The sequence below is a fragment of the Parasteatoda tepidariorum genome, chromosome 6 (assembly GCF_043381705.1).
Source record: "Parasteatoda tepidariorum isolate YZ-2023 chromosome 6, CAS_Ptep_4.0, whole genome shotgun sequence".
NCBI classification, from domain to species: domain Eukaryota; kingdom Metazoa; phylum Arthropoda; class Arachnida; order Araneae; family Theridiidae; genus Parasteatoda; species Parasteatoda tepidariorum.
Window position 1 is genome coordinate 90,917,250 of NC_092209.1, and position 21,082 is coordinate 90,938,331.

Sequence of the window (21,082 nt, forward strand, 5' to 3'; positions counted from 1 at the left end):
CTGTTTTATTGTTATGAACTTTATTACTATTTTATTTTTTAAAATTATCTTTCACAACTCTTCTCTCACGCTTGTGGGATGGGGGCAAATCATTTAGTGCCCAAAATATTTTGTTGCAGAAAGTTCAAAATTGAAATCTTTGTTGTTTCAGTTTCGTGATTCATTGTGTCTTTTGATGTCGACTCTCAATGCAACAACTCCTCACTATGTGCGCTGCATTAAACCCAATGATCAGAAGGAAGCTTTCCTGTTTGAACCTCGTAGGGCAGTACAACAGTTAAGAGCCTGTGGAGTCTTAGAAACCATCCGATTGAGTGCAGCTGGCTATCCATCAAGGTTGTCTTTCATTTTCTCTGCAATCATTAATACCTATATGCAATCATTAATCATTAATACATTAATCATTAATACATTAATAATTCAAGGGTTCACTATATTGGTTCCTCAAACAATTTTAATTTATCTTTCCGAACTTCTTATTACACATTATTTAAGTAAATGACCCATAAAATAAAATACTAAAATAACTGAAAAATAATACATAGTAACAAAAATGTGTTAAATTTAATTTTTTATAACTCTTTGCCTTACATACTTTAGCTGATGCGCAATCCTCAACATTAGATATGGAAACACTTACCAATTCTCGGATAATTTTCCTGAATTTATGTTATTCCGCTTTTTAAACCCATCCATTCGAGCACATAAAAGTAGTCTCACCCAATCACTTAACAATTCATCGACTTTCACTCGAAGCATTTGTCCAGATACTGGACGATTGCGGCTTCTTTGAATGCAGAACCAATTCAATAATGGTATTCACTGATGAAGCAAATAAGAAAAAATTCTTATTGCTGCATTCCAAGCTGTAGATGGTTTTAAAAATCGGTATATGTATTAATTTTGAGTAAAAATGTCAAAATTATTGCAAAAAAAATGAAGAAAATAAATCAGTCAAAGACAGAAAAAAGTTCATACTATCCAACTTCCTTTCTTTTTTTGGATCATTATATCCACAAAAAATAACATTATACGTGTGCAGCAGGACAAGGAAACGAACATTTCGTTCACTTTATCCGGGAGTTCACTATATTATCCAGGAGTTTGTCTGTAGAATCTGCCATAATAAATAATCAACCAAAAAGTTTAAAAAAGGTTTGATGAGATATTGGTGAGAAGTGGCAAGCTCGTATGGCGTGAAAATGTCGGTGTAAAAGTCTTAAAATGACTCATTTCAAAAAACTGTTTTTTTGATTTTGTATTGAGTTTGTAGCTTACCAATTTTTCTATTTTACTTTTCACAATATATATTGTGATTAAATTTTATAAAATAAATTTTTTTAATACCATCAGGAAAATTTTTAATATAGGCTTATTCAAGTGCCAGGTATTTTCTTTTATAATTAGTACTATTATAGATTCTTATAGAATTACTGTAAGTCAAACTATGATGAAACTCACAAGTTGAAGAACTAGAGACATGCAATCATTCAAAATTCAGTTCTGATCAGAAGTGGTTCTTCTGGTTTTGAGTGCAGGTTTTTAATTTAAAACTGAATCCTGCAATCTTTTGCTATCTGAATAAGTTTTAATTTTAGCTTTTGTTTTGTGATGGAAAATTTTTAATCAATGTTTATTGAATTTTTTTACTTATATTTATGTTGCATTTTAACTTTTTAATTCTAGAGTGATTCTGGTAGAATTTAGACTATTTTACTTTATATATGTTATATTCTTTTAATTATTGTATTAATTTTGCCTTATCAATTAATAAGTAAGTGAGTGAAAAAACAGTGTGAAAAGTGTCTATTAATAAATGAATAAAAAAAATCTCACTTTTTAAGCAATTTGCCTGCAAGTTGTAATGTAGGGATATTATTTATTCACAATGTCAACCTTCATCTATGAAAAGGTACCCCTTCATAGAATCGAGTTAACATGTCTTATATGTACTAGTGAATTGGAATTATATTTTTATAGTGGTAGATACACGACAGTACACTCCCACCAGAATTATATCTGTTATAGAATTTGATGAACGGATACCATTAGTTGATTCATTGCTGTTTTCTGCTAAGCCGGGAGAGCTGTATTAAGATCACCGTATTTTTTATCTGATTGTGAGAGCTGAATTGAGTTCACGGTTGTGGTCGCTCCTGTGTTGCCTTTAGAAGTCGAGTGTTTGACGTTGTGTGTGATCGAAACTGAGTAGCAACAGCGTGAGGAAAACTATGTCGCAGTCACAAGTAGCAAGTCAACTGTTAAATGTGCAACATCCATCGGAGTAGCTATGTTCAGATCTAAGTGGCTGTTACTGTCAAGGTAGGACCTGTTCACATCACGTCCGAAGGTCACCAATGTGCGGATAGTAGTTATCGACAATGTCAACCTTCATCTATGAAAATATACCCCAACGTAGAAAAACATGTCTTATATGATAGTGAATTGGAATTGTGTTTTTGTAGTGATAGATATGTTACCGTTAAAGTATATAATGCAGTTATTTCATAGAATACCTAGTTATTCCATGAAATAACTGATCGTGTCCGTTAAAGTCGTGTAATATGTTATTAATTTGACACTTTAACTAGTTATTCTATGAAATAACTAGATATTCTATAAATTAACTAATGAGAGACAGTTAAAGTGTAAAATAAACAATTTATCGGAAGTGAAATAACTAGGTATTCCGTAAATAAACTAATGATAGACAATTAAAATGAAAAAGAAGCAATTTGTCTAATTTATGCAGCGTATAAATGGTATTTATGGAAACGTAACATAAAATCATTTGTTACAACAAGGATTACTAAAATGACACTTGGAATTACAAAGAACATTATTTCTAAAACAAAAACATTTTTTGTTGACACACTGGATTTTACACGAACATTTTTTAAATCCCTGACCAGTACAAGATATATGATATAGATTATTTTACACTTTAACGGGCTGCAGATCGTTATTCTATGAAATAACTAGTTAAACCATAAAATACAAGAGAGTTTTACACTTTAACGGACACGATCAGTTATTTCATGGATAACTAGGTATTCTATCAAATAATGGATTTCATACTTTAACGGTAACAGATACACTACATCTAGCATCTCAAAAATTGCAGATTTTAAAAAGCATAAACAAAAATCTTTGTAGAAACTATAATAAGTTTTAAAAAATTTATCTTAACTTGAAATTTATTATCAATAGGTACAACCTTTTATCCTGCTGAATTTTAATTGTCTACTCAGTTTTTTTATTTCTATTGTTTTAACTCGACTTTTGTACTTTTTAGGCTGTTTTAACCAATTTTCTTGTTCTTAGCATCTATGTTTTGATTGTAATTGTTTTTATCTTGGCCTTTTGGCTTTTATTATTTTTGACTACTTCTCTAATTGATTTTAACTGTTTTAGTTTTTACAAGCCCTTTTGATTTTAACTTTTTTCTGATTTTATAAGCCCTTTTGATTTTACAGTTTTCTTGATTTTATTGTTCTCTTAGATTTATCTATCTCAACACATTCTAACTGTTTTTTTTCTTCTCAATTTTAAAATAATCTTTTATACTTGGTTGCCTTATACTGGTGTTTCATCCCCTTCCAAGATCGCTGCTTATCCCACTTTTAGTGGTGAATTATTGTTTGTTTGTATCATTGCCTATTTTGTTGTGAAACTTAATCTTAAATTGTGAATTTAAAAAATTACTCCTCATGCTCTATTTAGTGCAGGTCGGTTATTTTATTTTATTTATTATCAATAGTAGGACTGGGGTATGTTAAGATTTTGGCATCACAATATTTTGATGCATCGTGATGTTTCGGTACATTAATGTTTTATATTTAGTGCTACGTAAATTCGCAATTAGTAAGTTCAATTTTTTTAAAAAATTAACCTTGCATTTTTTTATAATTATTTCTCAATATTTACAGACGTGGATGTCTGTAAAATATCGGTTAAAAAACATTCAACAGCTGGATTGATTGTAAAAATATCAATAGGATTTGCACAGCACATCAATTCTCAATCACTTTCGGATTTATCATATCAGCAAAACCATGAATCATGATGTAAAAAAATCATGGAAAGATAACGATCATCGCCACAGCCATCATTGCACACTTACAGGAGAAAAATGCTGTTTGCTCGAGCTTGCAGACATTGATGTACTATCGGGAACAATGCTCAACATTGCGCGTGTAGACATTGGTGTCAATGATTCATCGGTAAATATTGTGCTCATTTGAGTAAATCATAATTTTCCATGCTTCGTAAGATTTCCAATTCAACCATGGGATCGGCGATGATTGCATAGATTCGATATTTTTGATGCATCAATTTATTGCCCAGTCCTAATCAATAAGTATCTACCATTGTACCTTCAATTTTGTAATTATTTTGTTCAATTATTTATTGCCCTTGTAATATATATTCAAACTACTTTTTAGGTGGACGTACCAAGATTTCTTAAACCGCTACCGAGTTTTGACATCCTCGAAAGATATCAAGCGTTCTGATCTGAAAACGACCTGCCAAAAAATATTGGAAAATTTAGTTCATGTAATTATTTTTATATTAATCAACTGTTTTAAATTTAAAATGATTTGAATTTCAACTACCATGGTGCTTAGCGTTTTTAAAAAGTGCTTGATGGTGCTTATTTTTGATTTACGTTTTTTAAAAGCTATTAAAGGGGCTTTTTTTCATTCGGTGTTTGTGAAAAGTGCTTAATTTTCTATCTTTCAAAAATTGATTTTTTTCTTTGCCCTTTTGTCGTTCTAAATTACAAAAAAAAAATTCAGGATATTCAGAATTTTCTCTGCAATATTTATCAGAAACTAGTTATTTTTATCATGATTATGTCAAGATTTTCAAAATGTTTTGGAATTGTATTGATTTTATGTTTATATGTATTGTGTTAGAACTTTAAATGATAGAAAAAATAATTGTTATTACTTCACAGATCCTAATTATGATTTTTTTTTTAAAGTGACTAAAAATATTTGAGTGCTTAAGAAGTACTTAAAAGTTGCTTATTTTTGTTAAAAAATCTAGCTACGCATCTTGTAATATTTTCTCTTATATTTTTTATTAATTTTATGTTTTTCTATTTTGTTTACAAAATGAATTTTTGTAACTAATGGGCAAGCTTACTTTGAAAAACAATGTTTTGTGTTTCATAACAGGGTCAAAGAAAATCTGGGATTTCACACATACACATGTGTGAAGAATGAGAAAATGCATAGTTAGCTTTAAGTAAAAGTTAAATTTTAGCAAAATAAGTATGATAATTGTACGAGATTTTAAATTTACCTTATATTGTTTCCTGGCCTTTTTTTAAACAATTTTTCAATATAATGTATTTTTAAAAACATTTTATTTATTTATTTATATATATATATGTATCAATAAATGAAATGTTTTTAAAAATAGAAACAAAATGAGGCAAGCTTATTATCTCATTAAAGCTAATGATGTGTCTTCTCATCCTAAATAGAAGGTTTAATTTTTTTAATTCAGTAGTGTTTTAAATAAGAAAAGGACAACCAACAAATCAATGATGACAGTTTTAAAACTTATTTATTACTAGGTTCAAGTCTTTGAATGATGCCCTCAATTTTCTCATTCACTCTTGATCAGCATGGGTTGAATGGGCTTTTAGATAGACTTTTTCATCATTTTTTGTGTAATGAAGATATTTGCTAGAAGCCAGTCGAGATCCAATAAAGAATGTTCGGAACTACCCCTATGGCAGAATTTTTTCAGACTTTCTGTGTCATACCTCTCCATTACTAATATCTTCCTGATAGATATTTTAATCAATAATAATAAATACACATGTTACTAATTTAAAGTAACAGAAGCATCAACTTAAAAAACAAAAAAAGCTTTTTGTATAAATAATATAATTGTTTTAATCGAACATGTAGTATTTTTTCATTTTAATATTATGGGTGATCGCATTTTGTTCGGGGAAAATGCACTAATCATTTCCTTTTTCCCTTTTCGTATATCCTCATCACATTAAAAAGAAATAATAAAAAATCGTGAAATCCATCACCAAAAAAAAAAAATTTGTGAAATCCAATTACCAAAAAAAAAAGAAGAAAAAAGATCGATGCCGAAATTACACTTATCAGATTCTTCAAAAAAGGGTTATTTCTCATTTATACTAAATGCATATTTTCATTTTGAGTTTTAGTTGTTGTAATAAATAATATCGTATTAAAAATGTAGGAATTTAAAAACTATGTGGAAATCAATTATAATTACTGAATAAAAAATTTTAAAGAAAATTTTTTACTTCATTATTCTTTATTTTTCATTGTTCTCAAATGTGAATAGAAAAATCATAAGCATTTTTTTTCACACCGATGCACGAGAAAGGCATCTTTTAAATATAATTCTGAAGAAAAGAAAAAAATTTTAAGAAAATTACTGAGAACCAAAATTTTTTACTTCCCAATTGTACTTCTTCCAAATGTAAAACTTCCCAAATGTCTTTCTGCAAGAACTTGGTATCGCTCTGCTATATTGTTGCCGTGTCACCACGGATGGGAGGGAAGGGGAACTACAATTATTACATGAACTAGGGTTACCCTGTGTGATCAAATTTTTTTAATTAGCAGCAAACATGAGAAGAGTTATTCTAGTTAGAAGTACTGATCATTTTTATAATGCTCCAAACACTGCATAAAACTATTTTCTCTGAGACTTATGTATAGTTATTAAAAAATTTTGATTTAATTATAAATTTCAAACAAATCTGATTTATTTGATTTAAACAAATTTGTTTTCATTTTAATCCTATTTTTCTTACTTTTTTTTACCAGCCAAATAATCAAATAAAATGTATTAATAATATTTAATATTATTTAGAAATAATTAATATTTGTAACTAATCTGTTCACAATTGTTTAATTAATTTACGAGCAAAATAATTTTAAAGACAGGAAGGCAATTTTAGTGTTAGATATCCAATGAAGAATAAATTAGTTTAGATCGGTAAACGTTACTCAAAGAAAATGAACAACGAAAAACAATTATTTAAGTTACTCCAGGTAGAACAAGTCTTTCTTTATTATTGATAGACACTAAATACATATTGAGTTTTATAAGCATTTATTAAACTAAATGTGTATACTTAAAATATGCTTATTAACAACAAATTATTATACATACAGCTAAAGGAAAATTATAATTTAAAAATTTTGCTTTGATCGTATCTGCTTTTAGGCTTTCTTTTTTTATAATTTTTATTCATTATTTATCAATCTGGTTTGAAATATAATAATTTACATACACCACACCTTTTAATTATTCCTTTGAGTAAAACCTTCATTATTGATGAAATCAGATTTTAAAAAAATAACATCTTCAAAAATATGTTTATGAATATATATATTTATAAATGTTGTACAAAAATATTTTCAATTTAATTTTAAAAAATTAATTTCTTCAATCAATGATATTCTTGAAAAAGAAATTACAAATTATGTAAATCAGTGATTTTTTTACTACAATTTTAATCAGGATTTATATTAAGTGAAAATTANCAAAAATATGTTTATGAATATATATATTTATAATTTATGTATGTAATTTATTATAAATATATATATTTATGAATATATATATTTATAAATGTTGTACAAAAATATTTTCAATTTAATTTTGAAAAATTAATTTCTTCAAACAATGATATTCTTGAAAAAGAAATTACAAATTATGTAAATCAGTGATTTTTTTACTACAATTTTAATCAGGATTTATATTAAGTGAAAATTAAATAAAAATTCATTTAAATCAAGTGTGCTTTTTTGATGTAAATTTGATTTCAATTTACATAAATGTTGCCTTTGATAAAAAACTGTTATTTCACATTTAATCTGAATTTTTTGTTTCTTTGAGCATTTATTTTCAAAGTCAACACTGAAAAACAAATGTGTTTTGGATTGGCCTATTGTGCCTTTGTAGTGTGACATAAATAAAATATTTCTACCTTAACTCCAATGTACAGTGCACAAAAAAAAGACCACCCTGAATAACTTTTGATCTAATGATTGGATTTCCACGTTCTCTTAATGGTTCAAGGGGATGATTTCAAATATGCTAATTAATTAGTGCAGATGATATTTTAAGTCACAAAATCAAACACATAAACTTCCTCTCTCTGAATAAACTTACCTTTTTTCCGATGGATTCGAATTTCTAGCCCGTAACCTGGAATATTGCAATCTGGGGAAAATGGTCGGCATAGGTATGATCGGAAGAACGATCCAATATTTGAACCCCTTGACGTTAATTTTATTTTTGGCGTATTTCTCCATATCTCAAGAACTTTTTAAACGAATTGAAAAAAGTTTCCATACAATTATAATTATAAAATTCATTTGTCCACAGATAATTCCATGCAAAAAAAGAAACTTCAATAAATATATTAATTATTTTTTACTATATTTCATTTATTAACAGTTGATAAGTTTTGAATTGTAAGGAATACAATTTTATACATGTTTTTAAAGCATGTGATTACATGGCAAAATTAAAAAATTTTGAGTGAAATTGGTTAATTAGCTCCTGAGAAATATAATTTTAAAAATGCGACTTTTTAAAAATTTGAATTCTCAAGAACTTTTCGACTGATTTCGCTCAAATTCTGTATTTTGTCATGTAAAATGACATACTTTAAAATAATGTAAAAAATTTTATACCTTACAATTCAAAACTGTTTTGACTATTTATAAATAAATTTTTGTTGAAATTTGTATTTTGTAAGTAGTTATCTTTCTCATTTTGTTTAAAAAGTTCCTGAGATATAGCGAAATGAACAAAATGTAAAATTAACATTGAGGGGTCCAAACTATGGAGTGCTCTCCTCCTGATCAAACTATGGAGATCCTATTTCCCACATTGCTGCTACCCCCTATATTCTGGGGCTAAAAAATCAGAATCCGTTAAAAAAAAGTATGTTTATTCAAAGAAAGTACGTTTTTGTGTCTGATTTCAAAACTTAAAATATCGTCTTCACTTATTAAATAACCTATTTGAGGTCACCTCTTCGAACAATTAGGAATGAGTCTTAGAACGTAAAGATCCGATCATTAGATCCAAAGTTATTCAAGGTGGTTTTTTTTATATGTGTTGTGCATTGTGTTGTTCAATTCAACCATGGGGTAGGTTAATTCCTTTTAAAGATTCTATTGTGATAATTAACTTGATTTGATAGCTCAGTAAATTGCAGTGGTTTGTTTTTATGGGAGGAGAATGAAAAAAATAAATTTAAATCAGTGTCCCTTACTAAATGCACATTGTATGATTCAATACAAGATGTTTGCCAACTTTTATTACAGAATGGTTAGTTTCAGTAAATGATTTAGAAGTATTAAATTTATTTTATAAATTAATGACATAAAAATGGTAAAAATTATAATAAATTATTTATTTTTTTAGAAAAAATGAAGTAATCAAAATTTTGATTCCAATCACTGATTATCCAAGTTAAATCACCTCAACATTCTTTGTTATTTTAAAAACCCAAGTGCTAATGCTGTCCACTCATATTTCATTAAAATCACTATCAATCACAAAATCCTTTTGACATGAATTGTTTTTAGAATGAAAAAATTATTTTAACAAAAATAATAGCCAGATTGATACAAAGAAATGATCAACTTTCATTTTACTTTTAGCTTTGAATTATTCATTTCTTCTAACATAAAATTTTATGATAAATGTTTGCACTTTCATTTGTTAATTTTCAATACTAATTCTAGTATTCATATTTTATGCTTAGCAACATGTTTTCTTCGGAAAAGGTGTAAGTTAGATTCATAACCTCTTTTCTTATAATTTTTATCATAAGTATTTTGTTTGAAATATTTCATTTATTATGTTGTGTAGGTATCTTAAAAAAAATAAAGATTAAAGTTTGCTTTTCAATATTATGTTGGTACTGAAATGTCCACTAGAATATGTTAGTTGCAATTTATTAGGAACCTATTTCCTATATTAAGAGGGTTATTTCGCTTTAAAAGAAATGTGATTGGAAAGCTTAAATATATGTTTTATTTGGTAAGGAACACTGTTCTAAAGAACTTAACTGCACTGTTGAAATAATAGTATGATCCCAGCAACAGAATTTGCTGAGTTTTGTTTTTAAATTTTTCTTGCTTTTTTAAATACTTTATTTTTCAAAATTCCAATGAAATAAAAGGCATTATTTTGAAGATAACCACTTTTCTCTATCTGTCAATCAGCAAACAATTGAAACAAACAATGATTGAGTGAAATTCAAAACAAATTCTGTTTTCCCTCTCAATATTATTTAAAAAATCTGATTTCAAAAATAATCTGCAGATCCAAAAAGCAATGTGAATAAATGAAAGTGCAGAAATGGTGTTCTATGTACAAAATTATGCTATAGCAGCAATAGGGTCTTTAAGATTGTTAGTTTATTTACTCAGATTTATTTAAAATCTTAGCTATTTGGTAACTGACTGAAATGAATGTTATATATTTAAACAAAGCTAAAATAAGAACTTTCCCTGAGAAATCGGATTTTTTCTTTTAAATGTAACTTAGCTGGTTCTTCCACTAAGCTCTTTAAATATCTCCCTTTCAGCTTATCGAATTTCAACTCTGTAGTTGCAGCCTGTAGAGTGACCCATGTGTTATTTTTTTGCAAGAAGTTTAATAATTCTCAAATTAATTATTGACTGTTGACTTTTTGTGATTTTATCAGTATCCTTCTCCAATTTTCTACCCACCTTAGTAGTTTCAAAGTCTTATAGTTTCTGTGCATCAAAGCAAAATGTAATGTTAAGTTGAACAACCAAAACAGCTGCATCAGCAGTTTTTTAGTTTTGAAATAGTTTAATAATTAGCAAAATATTTTAAGTTACACAAATTTTTACATCATTTTATAGGACTAAGACCAAAATTTGAACTAAGTTTGGTTAATAGTTTCTGTGTTTTAAAATTTCTACGAATTCATTTTAAAAATTTTCAATCCTCGGGAAAGCAATTTTTAGCAGCCTTTAAGAAATTCTTCACAAGCTTTGGATTTCATCATTTAAGATCACATAGATTGAAGTAATGTAAACATTTGTACACAATTCAAAATTTCTTCCAAAATTATCTTTTAGTTTTTTTAATTGAAAGCAAATTTTTTGATTCCTTTTAAAAATTCCAGAGATGGGGAGAAACATGCAAAATGTTAAGTTTCAATATTAAGAGAATCTTGTCTAAGAGCCTGACTGAACTATTGTGACCATATTTATCATATTGTCGCTACTTTCCATATTTTTCCTTTTTTGTATCATGGGTTGACTAAAAAAAATTTTTTTTAATTCAAATAAAGTATGTTTTCAAGCTTAAAACATTAAGATTACTCGCTAGGATGTGAAAGTTGGATCTTTAAATCGAAAGATATTCTGCTTTTCCAATTTTCATTTCACCTACATGTAGAGGGAGCAAGAGAATAATTTTAACCATCATTTAAATTATCATTTTCACACTGATATTTAAATGGAATTTCCTGTATCACCTATTAAGGAAGATACTTTATAAGCTTATTTTGTTTTTACTTTATTTACCATATATTTTTAAAATCTTCATAAAGAGTGAGTTAATCAATAATTGTGAAAAAAATCAACTTATTATTGCTGGTTTTATGAGGAGTCATTTGTTCCACTAAAGTCCATGTAAAAATAATCAACTTTTATTTACTTTTTATCTGGACTAGTTTAGTTTTGTTCCTCCAAGTGTAATGAACACTTGCAATTTTTTAGTCAAACATTTTTCTCACTTTTTAAGTGGTAAACTTTAATAGGGACACAATTATGTGCATGATTCTTTGTGTTGAGGTGTTAATGTTTTTGGTAGGAAGAAGACAAGTTTCAGTTTGGAAAGACAAAGATATTCTTCCGCGCTGGACAGGTGGCCTACTTGGAAAAGCTTAGAGCTGATAAGTTGAGAGCATGTGCTGTCATGATCCAGAAACACATCAGAGGATACTTATGCAAACACAAGTACAGGCAGATAAGAAAAACTTGCGTACTCATTCAGAAGTACGGGAGAGGTCTGCTGGGCAGAAGGTGAGTTTTTCTAGTTTCAGTTTCACTAACTTTAACTTTATAATAATGATCGCCAAAAAATTTTTTATACTGCGAATTTTCAGTAAACAGAAGCTTCGTTTCAAATTGAAGGCTTCAAAATTCAGATTTGAAATTCACATGTTGTGATTGCGTATTAATAATATTGGAGTTGGAAAAATCCTGTCAAAAAGGTCAAAATAAGATATATAACAGCTGAAGAAATTATCTCTCGGCAACATGAAGTTAAAATCTATTTGTCGCTAATAGAACATGCCAAAGAGTGATAACTCAAATTCAAACACTATAGCAGCATCCTATTAAAAGTATCAAGACTTGAAAAACCATGCAATGAATGATAATTGATAAATAACTATCACCAAAGGATGGTTCATCAAATAAAGACGTGTTTATTTTTTTAACAGGTATACTATGTTCCTTCGTCAAACAAAGGCAGCCATCATCATTCAGAAAAATATTCGTATGTTTGTTTGTCGCAATAGATATCAGCGCATATCTCGAACTGTTCTTGGGTTACAAACTCTTGCAAGAGGTAAATGGGCAAGACTGAAGTTCGTACACTTGCGAAAGGAGGCTGCTGCTGTCATCATACAGGTAAATTTAATTCTTCCTTAATAATATTTTTCTGAATCACAATCTCCTTTTACAGAGACATACAAGTTTATTATGCTTTTAATAGATGAAAATGTAATTCTTTATTCTTCAATTTATTTATTTTGAATCAATGAGAAATACGTATTGACTTTTTTTATAAATGCATATCCTTTTCATAGGCTATTCAATATACCATTATATATACAATTAAAAGAATTTTAGTTTTTTTTTTTTTTTTCANCGTTTTTTTTTTTTTTTTTTAATTTGCTATTTTTTTGTTGACACTTTACAAAAATAAGTTTATGTAAACGACCAAAATATTAAATAAATTATAAATTATTTCTGGGATATAAATACAATATTTATTGATTGAAAAAAATTCTAACTTTGGTACCCCTGTAATCTTTCCAAAAAACTCTAGGGTTCCATGTGAAAACCAGTGTTTTAAGTGACCAAATCAAAAGAATTGTAATAATTTTTCAGGGCATTGACATTGTTTTGCAATGTGGGAATAAAATAGCAGCAGATGAATGGAAATGAGATAATAAAATTTTGGAAAGTAGTTTTCGTTAAAGATTTGGGGGACAAACGATCATTTTTAATTTAAATGCTGATTGGATTGCTATTTGTTGCGGTTTGAGAAGTTTTTATTAGTCAATAATGTAAAAAGCAGCTCGATTCAAGAGTTATTATTCAGTAAAAATGCTTTGAAAAAATTGGATCTCCACACAGAAAATCATCTTTCTTCCTTTTGATCTTCGGCAATTTTTGGGCGACGTCAATTTATATATTGTCCTTATAGACAATCTGTATCTGGATTAAACTAATCATAATAAATGTTCAACCAATTTTTTAAATATGGATTTAGGAATTTTTATGAAGTTTTTGAAATACTAACTATAGATAAAGCCTATGGATTCCACTTAAAATATGTTAATTAGGTCATCCATCTTTCATTGAATTGATGTATCTATGGTTTTGTTGGGTTTTTTTAATATAGCAGCTATAGTGCAAATCAAAGGACCTTAGAACTCAATTATAAAACTCATTTACAAAATGCTAATTTAACATCAAAATAACTTTTAATACTTGTTTCTCCTAAAATTCAATAATGAAAAAAAAAATATTTTGAATTATCAGAAAAGATCTTTTTTTTTGTAATTTTTTTTTCTTTGATTTAATGTGCACTCAAATTATCAGAGATCATTACAGATTGCACAAAGGTTTTTTGAAGCCCAATATTAAGTTTTATAAATAAACACTTTTGGAAATTAGAAAGATTTGCTTTTTAAATGTGAAAATTCACTATAAACTAAAATAAAGCCACCTCAAGTAGAAGCAGTTATTAATTTTTCTTTTCTGTTTTTAGAAACATATCCGAGGTTTCCTTGCTCAATCAAAATACAGAAAATCACTCAAGTCAATTATTGTGGCTCAGTCTGCAGTGAGGAGATGGTTTGCAAGAAAGGAATTGAAGAAGTTGAAGGTATATTGAAGTCTCTAACCAAAGATAAAGTTTCAAACAGTGCCTCGTTTAAGTATTTTATCCCTGTAAAGACAGAAATTGAGTGTGGTTGTATAGTAATATTGAAGATTGTGATTAAAATAACAGTTGAAGATGGATCACAATTAAAATAAAACTTTTATTTAATGTTTGTAGAGCTCAAGATACAAATTATTATCAATAAGACTTCCAGTTAAATAAATTTTGCATAATAATATTAATCCCCACCCCATGACCTGCCTAATCAAAAAGCAATTGAATTGTTCCCAAGATACAGTTAGAATCATGAAAAGAGATCCATGGTTGGTGATTTATCAAAAAATAACATACCCGAAAATGAAGCCAACCTCCCATAATCAATATTAGGTTTCAAAAATACCTTGGTGATCGCGAATCGCCAACAAGACTGTTAGAATTATTATAACCCTGTAACTGAAACATATTTGTGATAAGAAATTTAAGAATAAAGAGTTATAAATAGATTTTTGTTTTCGATTGAGCGCAAAAGTGAATTCATGAGTTTACAATAGTATTGAAATAAAAAGTTAGCCATTACATTGATCGATAAGAAAATAAGATGTTTTATGTTTGCTTCAATTAAAAATTAACTAATTAATTTTATTTAATTACAATTTGATTAATAAGGCTTAAAAAAAAGTAGGTTTAAGTAATTAAAAATATTTTAAAGGCTGGGAAATATGTAATGCCAATTGTGGCATCACAATCTCATACCTTTAAAACCCATTTGCAATTCCTTATTGGTATTTTATGATTTAGATTACCTAAACTATGGAAGAAGAAGATTATTCTATTATTTTCATTAAAAATAAAAATTATACGCTCTATTTAAAAATCATTGCAGCTTTGCCCAGTTAATATTTCAAGATTTATTTATTTATTGTTTGTATAAAAAGAATGCTTACTACTTATATTTTTTTATTGCACTAACACATTTTCAGAATATTTTGTCAAATAAATAATCTATCTTATAAACAAGGATATTTTGATACAGTCATCTGGCCACTAGCATCCCCTAAACATCATAATATAAAACTGTTGAAATCTTAAGTTATTACACTATTACTTTATATAGGATCTTTTCTAAAGTACAAAAATGGCAGCTAAACTAAAAGAAAAGGGCTTTAATTTTTTAATATGAAATCCACATTTAAATTCATATTAAAAAAACTAGAAATTTCCTGTAGATAAATTGCATCTTATTTACATTTGACAGTTAAATTATCACGATGTGGGTAACATGAGCAGATATATATTTTTTAAAACATTACTATAAAACATCCAGCCTAGAAAATAATTTTGCAATTATTAAGCCCTTATGAAAGATTATTAATTTTTTACTGTTGTTTATAAAACCATCAATTGAAGAATCTCTTATTACTTTAAAATTACCATTATTTAGTCTTAAGTGTAAATGTGCAATAGCTAATATATTTGTGCAAAATTACTTATAAGTTATTTAATTATGCTTTAAGTATTGCTGAAAAAAATTCTGTATTTTTCAGATCGAAGCAAAAAAAGTGGAGCATGTTAAAAAATTGAACAAAGGCTTGGAAAATAAAATCATTTCACTACAACAAAAGATTGAAGAACTTGTAAGTAGTTTTATTATTAAAATGTTCATCTGTTATATTAGTCAAAATATATTTATTGTATTTTCTTTTTTACCATTCCAAATGTCAATGAACTTTAAAGAATTGTACATGTTATTTCCTGTTACCGACACTATTTTGAATATACCCAATATTGCAATAGAAATTGCCCTATAATTTTATAACTATATTTTAATTTTAACATAATAAGAGAAATAATTTATAATGCAGCCAACTTTCTTGTTTTCCTTTATATTTTACGAAGCTAAATATATGCAAGAGAGTGGCTAATAGAGATGGGTCTGCATCAGTGTTTAATATTTTGTACTAACTAGGTAAAAGTACCCATTATCATAAAAGAATACATTTTGTATCAATTTATTTTAAAAGTATGAAGTTAACTAAAACTTCTAAAAATATGAAATAACTAATTTTTTTAAGCCTCTAGAAAATGGAGCAATGCTGAAACAATCTTTTATTTATTTAAAATCATTTTCATTTTGGAAATTATATTACCCAACAATAATATTTCAAAAAAAACATTGTATAATTTATTTTTGTAAAATATTTTACAAAAAGTATGTACCATTAACTTGATTTAATGTGTTAAGCTGAAAAAATTTCTCTATAATTTATCTGATTTAAATGGAGTTAAGCGAAATAATTAAATTAATTTGATTCCTGAGATATTTCTCATGAGCTGAAGCAGTTATAGTATTTTGCCATCTTATTATGTTATCAGGAAATAAATAAACTTTAAATGTCTTGTTTCGAGCAGTCGTTATTAGTTTGTGGTGATGTAGTTAGCGACAATGTCTTGATAAACTTGATTTTACGATGAGCGACGAACCCCACACCACAAGTTTATGAACTTATGATATTTATATCCTGCATAAATTAAAAGTATTGATAATTTAAAAATAACATGTCATATATGTTTTTTTAATGAAATATTTGTACTTTTATATTTTATTTAAATAAACTTTTGTTTTATTTTAGAACCAAAATCATCTTCCGCAATTTAAGTTACTTAAAATTTAAACTTTACTTAATTTTTTTACACCACTTTTATTTAATTTCAAAATTAATATAAATATGTTGATGTATATCAGCTATAAAAAACCTATCTAAATATCAGCTATAAATCTGCCTTTGTGAAGAACCTTAGTGGTGGTTCATCAAGTTTAATATGGATGAGTGAGTGGGAAGTAAAATGCAATAATGTTGATCACATTGTCACTATCATTGTATTGGTTGCATAATTGTGAAGCCTCAACTTCCTTTTCTTAAGAGCTTTAACTAATCATAATCAGGGGTCTGTTCGAGCACTTCTCAGAATATCTCTTCATAAAAACGGACCCTTCACAAAATAATTTAGCTTTTTATCGGACCCTTCCCAAATTTGTTTATCTTCATTATTGTTTTGTTAATCAAGTAAACCCTTCCCGTGGGGAGGGGGAGAAAAATGGTTCGCAACGAACTAAGTTTTCCAAGTTTCCCAAAGTTTAAATTGCAAATGTATTATTCTAAGAAAATATTTCTACTTTTACAAACATCGTGTGAACATTCTTATTGATATTAAATTATTTTATTTTTTTGTAAAATAATAATTGATCAATTTATATTTATTCATAAAATTAATTAATTGAATATTATGTAAATAAAAATTAATTTCTGGCAATTTTTTAAATAAAATATTATACATTTAAGAGTTGTTTAAATTCACTTAATGCGTAACACATTAAAAGTGATACATAACTAAGTTGTGTTATTTAAAATATGTCAATTGAAATTATTAAAAATGTAAGTGATTTTGTTTCCATTATTCATCCTAAATGAATATTCTGTGTTGAGCAGTATGGACTAAGTACCAAATATTTGCATGTTGCATCTCTAATTTAGTAGCAGTAATTGTTGAGCAGAATCTCGTATCTATTTACATTTTAAAAACTTCTTGAAAAGGTTTTTAGCAATTTTTGCAATAACAGGACCCTGTTTGCAGAAATTTACAAAAGCAGGACCCTGATTGAAAGAATGTGACTTAATGCTTATTTTATATTCACAAATGATAAGTAGTTTTTTCACAATTTTACAAAAACAGGACCTTTCACAAAATGTCTGGACAGACCCCTGATAATTACATAAGTTCTGTAGTAAATTGTTTAGATGCTTTTAAAATTATGAAACTGGAATATCTCTTAATAAAATTTTAAATAACTAAGTTGTTTTTTTTTTAAATGCAGAAAAATATTCTATTTCATTCTTTTCATAACGTAAAACTATATATATATATATATATAATGAAAAGAGAGAACAACTAAGAAAAATAATAAGTTTTAGTTACTGCACTTAATACAAGTATATAGAACTTATAATGTCTTGCTCATAATATCTGCATTATTATTTATATACTAAAAAGAATGATTTTAAATTTAATATAAATGAACTAATTGCTTGGAATTCTAATGTTTCTAAAAATATTTATTTAAATACCAATTTTAATCAAAGGATTGAAAGAATATGTTATTAATGTTTATTTATCCAAAAAAAAAATCTCATTCAAAATCTGATGAAAAAAACAATGGATATCCAACTAAAGTAATTATAAAATCATTGAGTTCATTGTATGTTATTATTATTAGTAATTTTATTAAAAATCTCTTTGTTAACTAAATTTATATTTTTACAATGTGCAAATCCAATTCAAAGAAATCTGTGGCAAAAAATTTCATAAAGAATTTTTTTTTTTAATAAGTGTTAATAATTTCTTTAAAATCATTGAAATTTTATAATTAAAAATCAGCCTTATTAATTATAAACTTTGAATTATACAGTATAATATTATTACCTTGTGCACAATGAAAAGTAAGCTGATTTAGACTAGAAGGAAGGGGGGGGAATACTATGGGTTGGTAAGTCTTTCTTCAATATTGATATATACTAACTACACATTAAATGAGTTTTAAAAAAACTTGTATTTAAATAAACATAAAACTAAGTGGGTCTTTTTGAAATATTTTATTTCTAGCCAAATAATTTTACATAAAGTGAATGAAAAATTATAATTTCATACATTTCTTATCCACTTTTAATCTTTTTTTTCTTCTGTTTTTAATCTATTTTGAAATATAAATTATGTCCATTCATCTCTTTTTCATTATTTATTTGAAGAAACCTTCAGTATTAATATAAACAGACTTTTAAAAAACATCACACACTAAAGAATTTATTTATTTTTAAAAAAATTGTTCCTTTTTTTAAAGAAAAAAAATTTTTTTTTTTTTTTTTTTAAATTTCCTTTTTTAAAATAAAAAAAAATTGTTTAATTAAATAAGGTGCAAAGTTTCTGGTATGAGAACATTATTTATTCTTTTTTTTTTCTTGCTTCCCCTTTATTGATTAATTTTAGTAACATATCGCTAAACATAAATTATGATTGTCCTATATTGATTTTTATGAGAAAAAAAATATTTAGTTTTAAAATTATGTGTTAAAAAATAGATATACTTTTTAACTGTTTCTTTTTCTATTCACTTTGGAATGCTATCCTTAAAAATACTTTTTACTATAATTGTAGAAAATCATTAGACATCTTGAATACATGTTAAAAGCTGATGTAGTCGCCAGTCCTGATTTGGCAGCTTTAGCCGGAAGCATAAATTAAAAACTTGCAAAATTCAAAACACTGTTGTCATTCGATATAATTAGTTAAATTAGTGTTTTAAACAGCGCAATTGATTTAAATCATTGTTTTTGTATTAAAGTGATTTAAATCATGTGATTAAAATATAGTGTATGTTGTGTTTCAGCTTGTTGTAAATAAGAACCTCCAGACAAAACAAGTGGATACAAAAGAAGTGACAGCACAAATGGAACATGTTAAAGAGTTAGAAACCACAGTTAAGGCTTATGACAACAGAGTTGCAGAATTAGTACAAACTGTGGCTTCACTTAAATCACAAATAGAATTGCTCAGAAATGAGAAAGAAGATATTATAGCGGAGAAAGATTTGTTAAAACTAGAAAAAGATGAGGTTAGATGAGCATCTTTTTTTTCTTCCTATAATTTTAAATCCTGGTCTGGTTTTACTAAGTAAAAAGTGCTATTTTGCACTTTTACTAATGAAAACCTCTCATTATTATGAACATGTGGCATAACTCTTTCTATGTACATAAACATTGGAGGATGTAACGAATATTCAGCCGCTCTTCGGTATTCGGCCCATTTTCCGAATATTCGGCAAAGTAATTTTTGGAAAAGAATTTTTTGATCATTTTTTTAAAAATTTGAATAGATCAGAGATTATTGTGCTCCGAATTTTTAGCTAACTGCGATCCAGAAGTTTCTGGAAATCCAAGTTCTAGAAGTTTCAAGAAATCATCAATCACATTTATAAATAAAAATTCTTGTATATTTTACTTAAAAATATTAGAACTGGAATTTATACTTGGCACCTTTTTCGTTTGTAAATATTTTTTCTAGTAGAATAATAAATGTGATTAAGATAAAGTAAACTTTTACATGAATTCATTTAAATTAGGCTGCATATTATTTATTTAGAATTTAATTTTTTGAACATATCAATGATATAAATTAATAAAGACATTCATTTTCTGAAATGTATCGTTAATGATTTTACTCAAGAAATTTTCAGGATTTTTGAGTTGGGCTCACAATCACCCCTGATGTATGTAAGTCGACGCATACGACCATTACATTTGAAAATTTTCTGTATGAAAATATTAAAAAAGCATATTCAATCAGATTGATATTTAAAAGTTCTTAGAAAGTTAAAAATTTGAAAATGGGCCACTTTATCTTAAATCACAGCCTGAAGTTGATACCTGATTAGAATAGTTTTTTTCCCTTCATGATTCTATATATATCCTTGATTTCCTTTATTTTATTTAGATTGTTGAACATTTGAACAAGGATAACATCAGATTGAAGGATGACTTAAATAAACTGAATGAAAAGATCAAATCACAAGAAAAAAGTGCAATAGGTATGGTTTCAGTTTTGAAACAGCATCTAAAATTGTTGAAATCAATTGACATAAAATTTAGCATGTAAAAAAACTTCTCATTGTAAAAAAATAGTATTTTCATTGGAAATTTAAGTTTTGAAAGTAAATATATTCCATATTTATAATTCAACTAAATCTGTATATCTTTATTATGCATGAAAAAATTCAGTATTAAAATAGTATAGTCATAATAAAAGAATATTTTCATTTAAAATCTGCAGCAGTTGAAAGGGG

The 21,082-nt window shown here is 26.9% G+C and overlaps 1 protein-coding gene across 3 annotated transcripts in view; it reads left to right on the top strand.

Annotated features, from left to right (window-relative positions):
• Positions 1-21,082, top strand: part of LOC107445441 (dilute class unconventional myosin) — a 130,442-nt gene that overhangs the window by 57,983 nt on the left and 51,377 nt on the right. For all 3 annotated transcript variants that reach the window (XM_043053814.2, XM_043053816.2, XM_043053815.2), the window contains exons 16-23: positions 152-336; positions 4,446-4,557; positions 11,884-12,095; positions 12,518-12,707; positions 14,077-14,193; positions 15,735-15,824; positions 19,631-19,855; positions 20,734-20,827. In XM_043053814.2, coding sequence (XP_042909748.1) covers positions 152-336; positions 4,446-4,557; positions 11,884-12,095; positions 12,518-12,707; positions 14,077-14,193; positions 15,735-15,824; positions 19,631-19,855; positions 20,734-20,827 — 1,225 coding nt within the window. The remainder of the gene's footprint in view (positions 1-151; positions 337-4,445; positions 4,558-11,883; positions 12,096-12,517; positions 12,708-14,076; positions 14,194-15,734; positions 15,825-19,630; positions 19,856-20,733; positions 20,828-21,082) is intronic.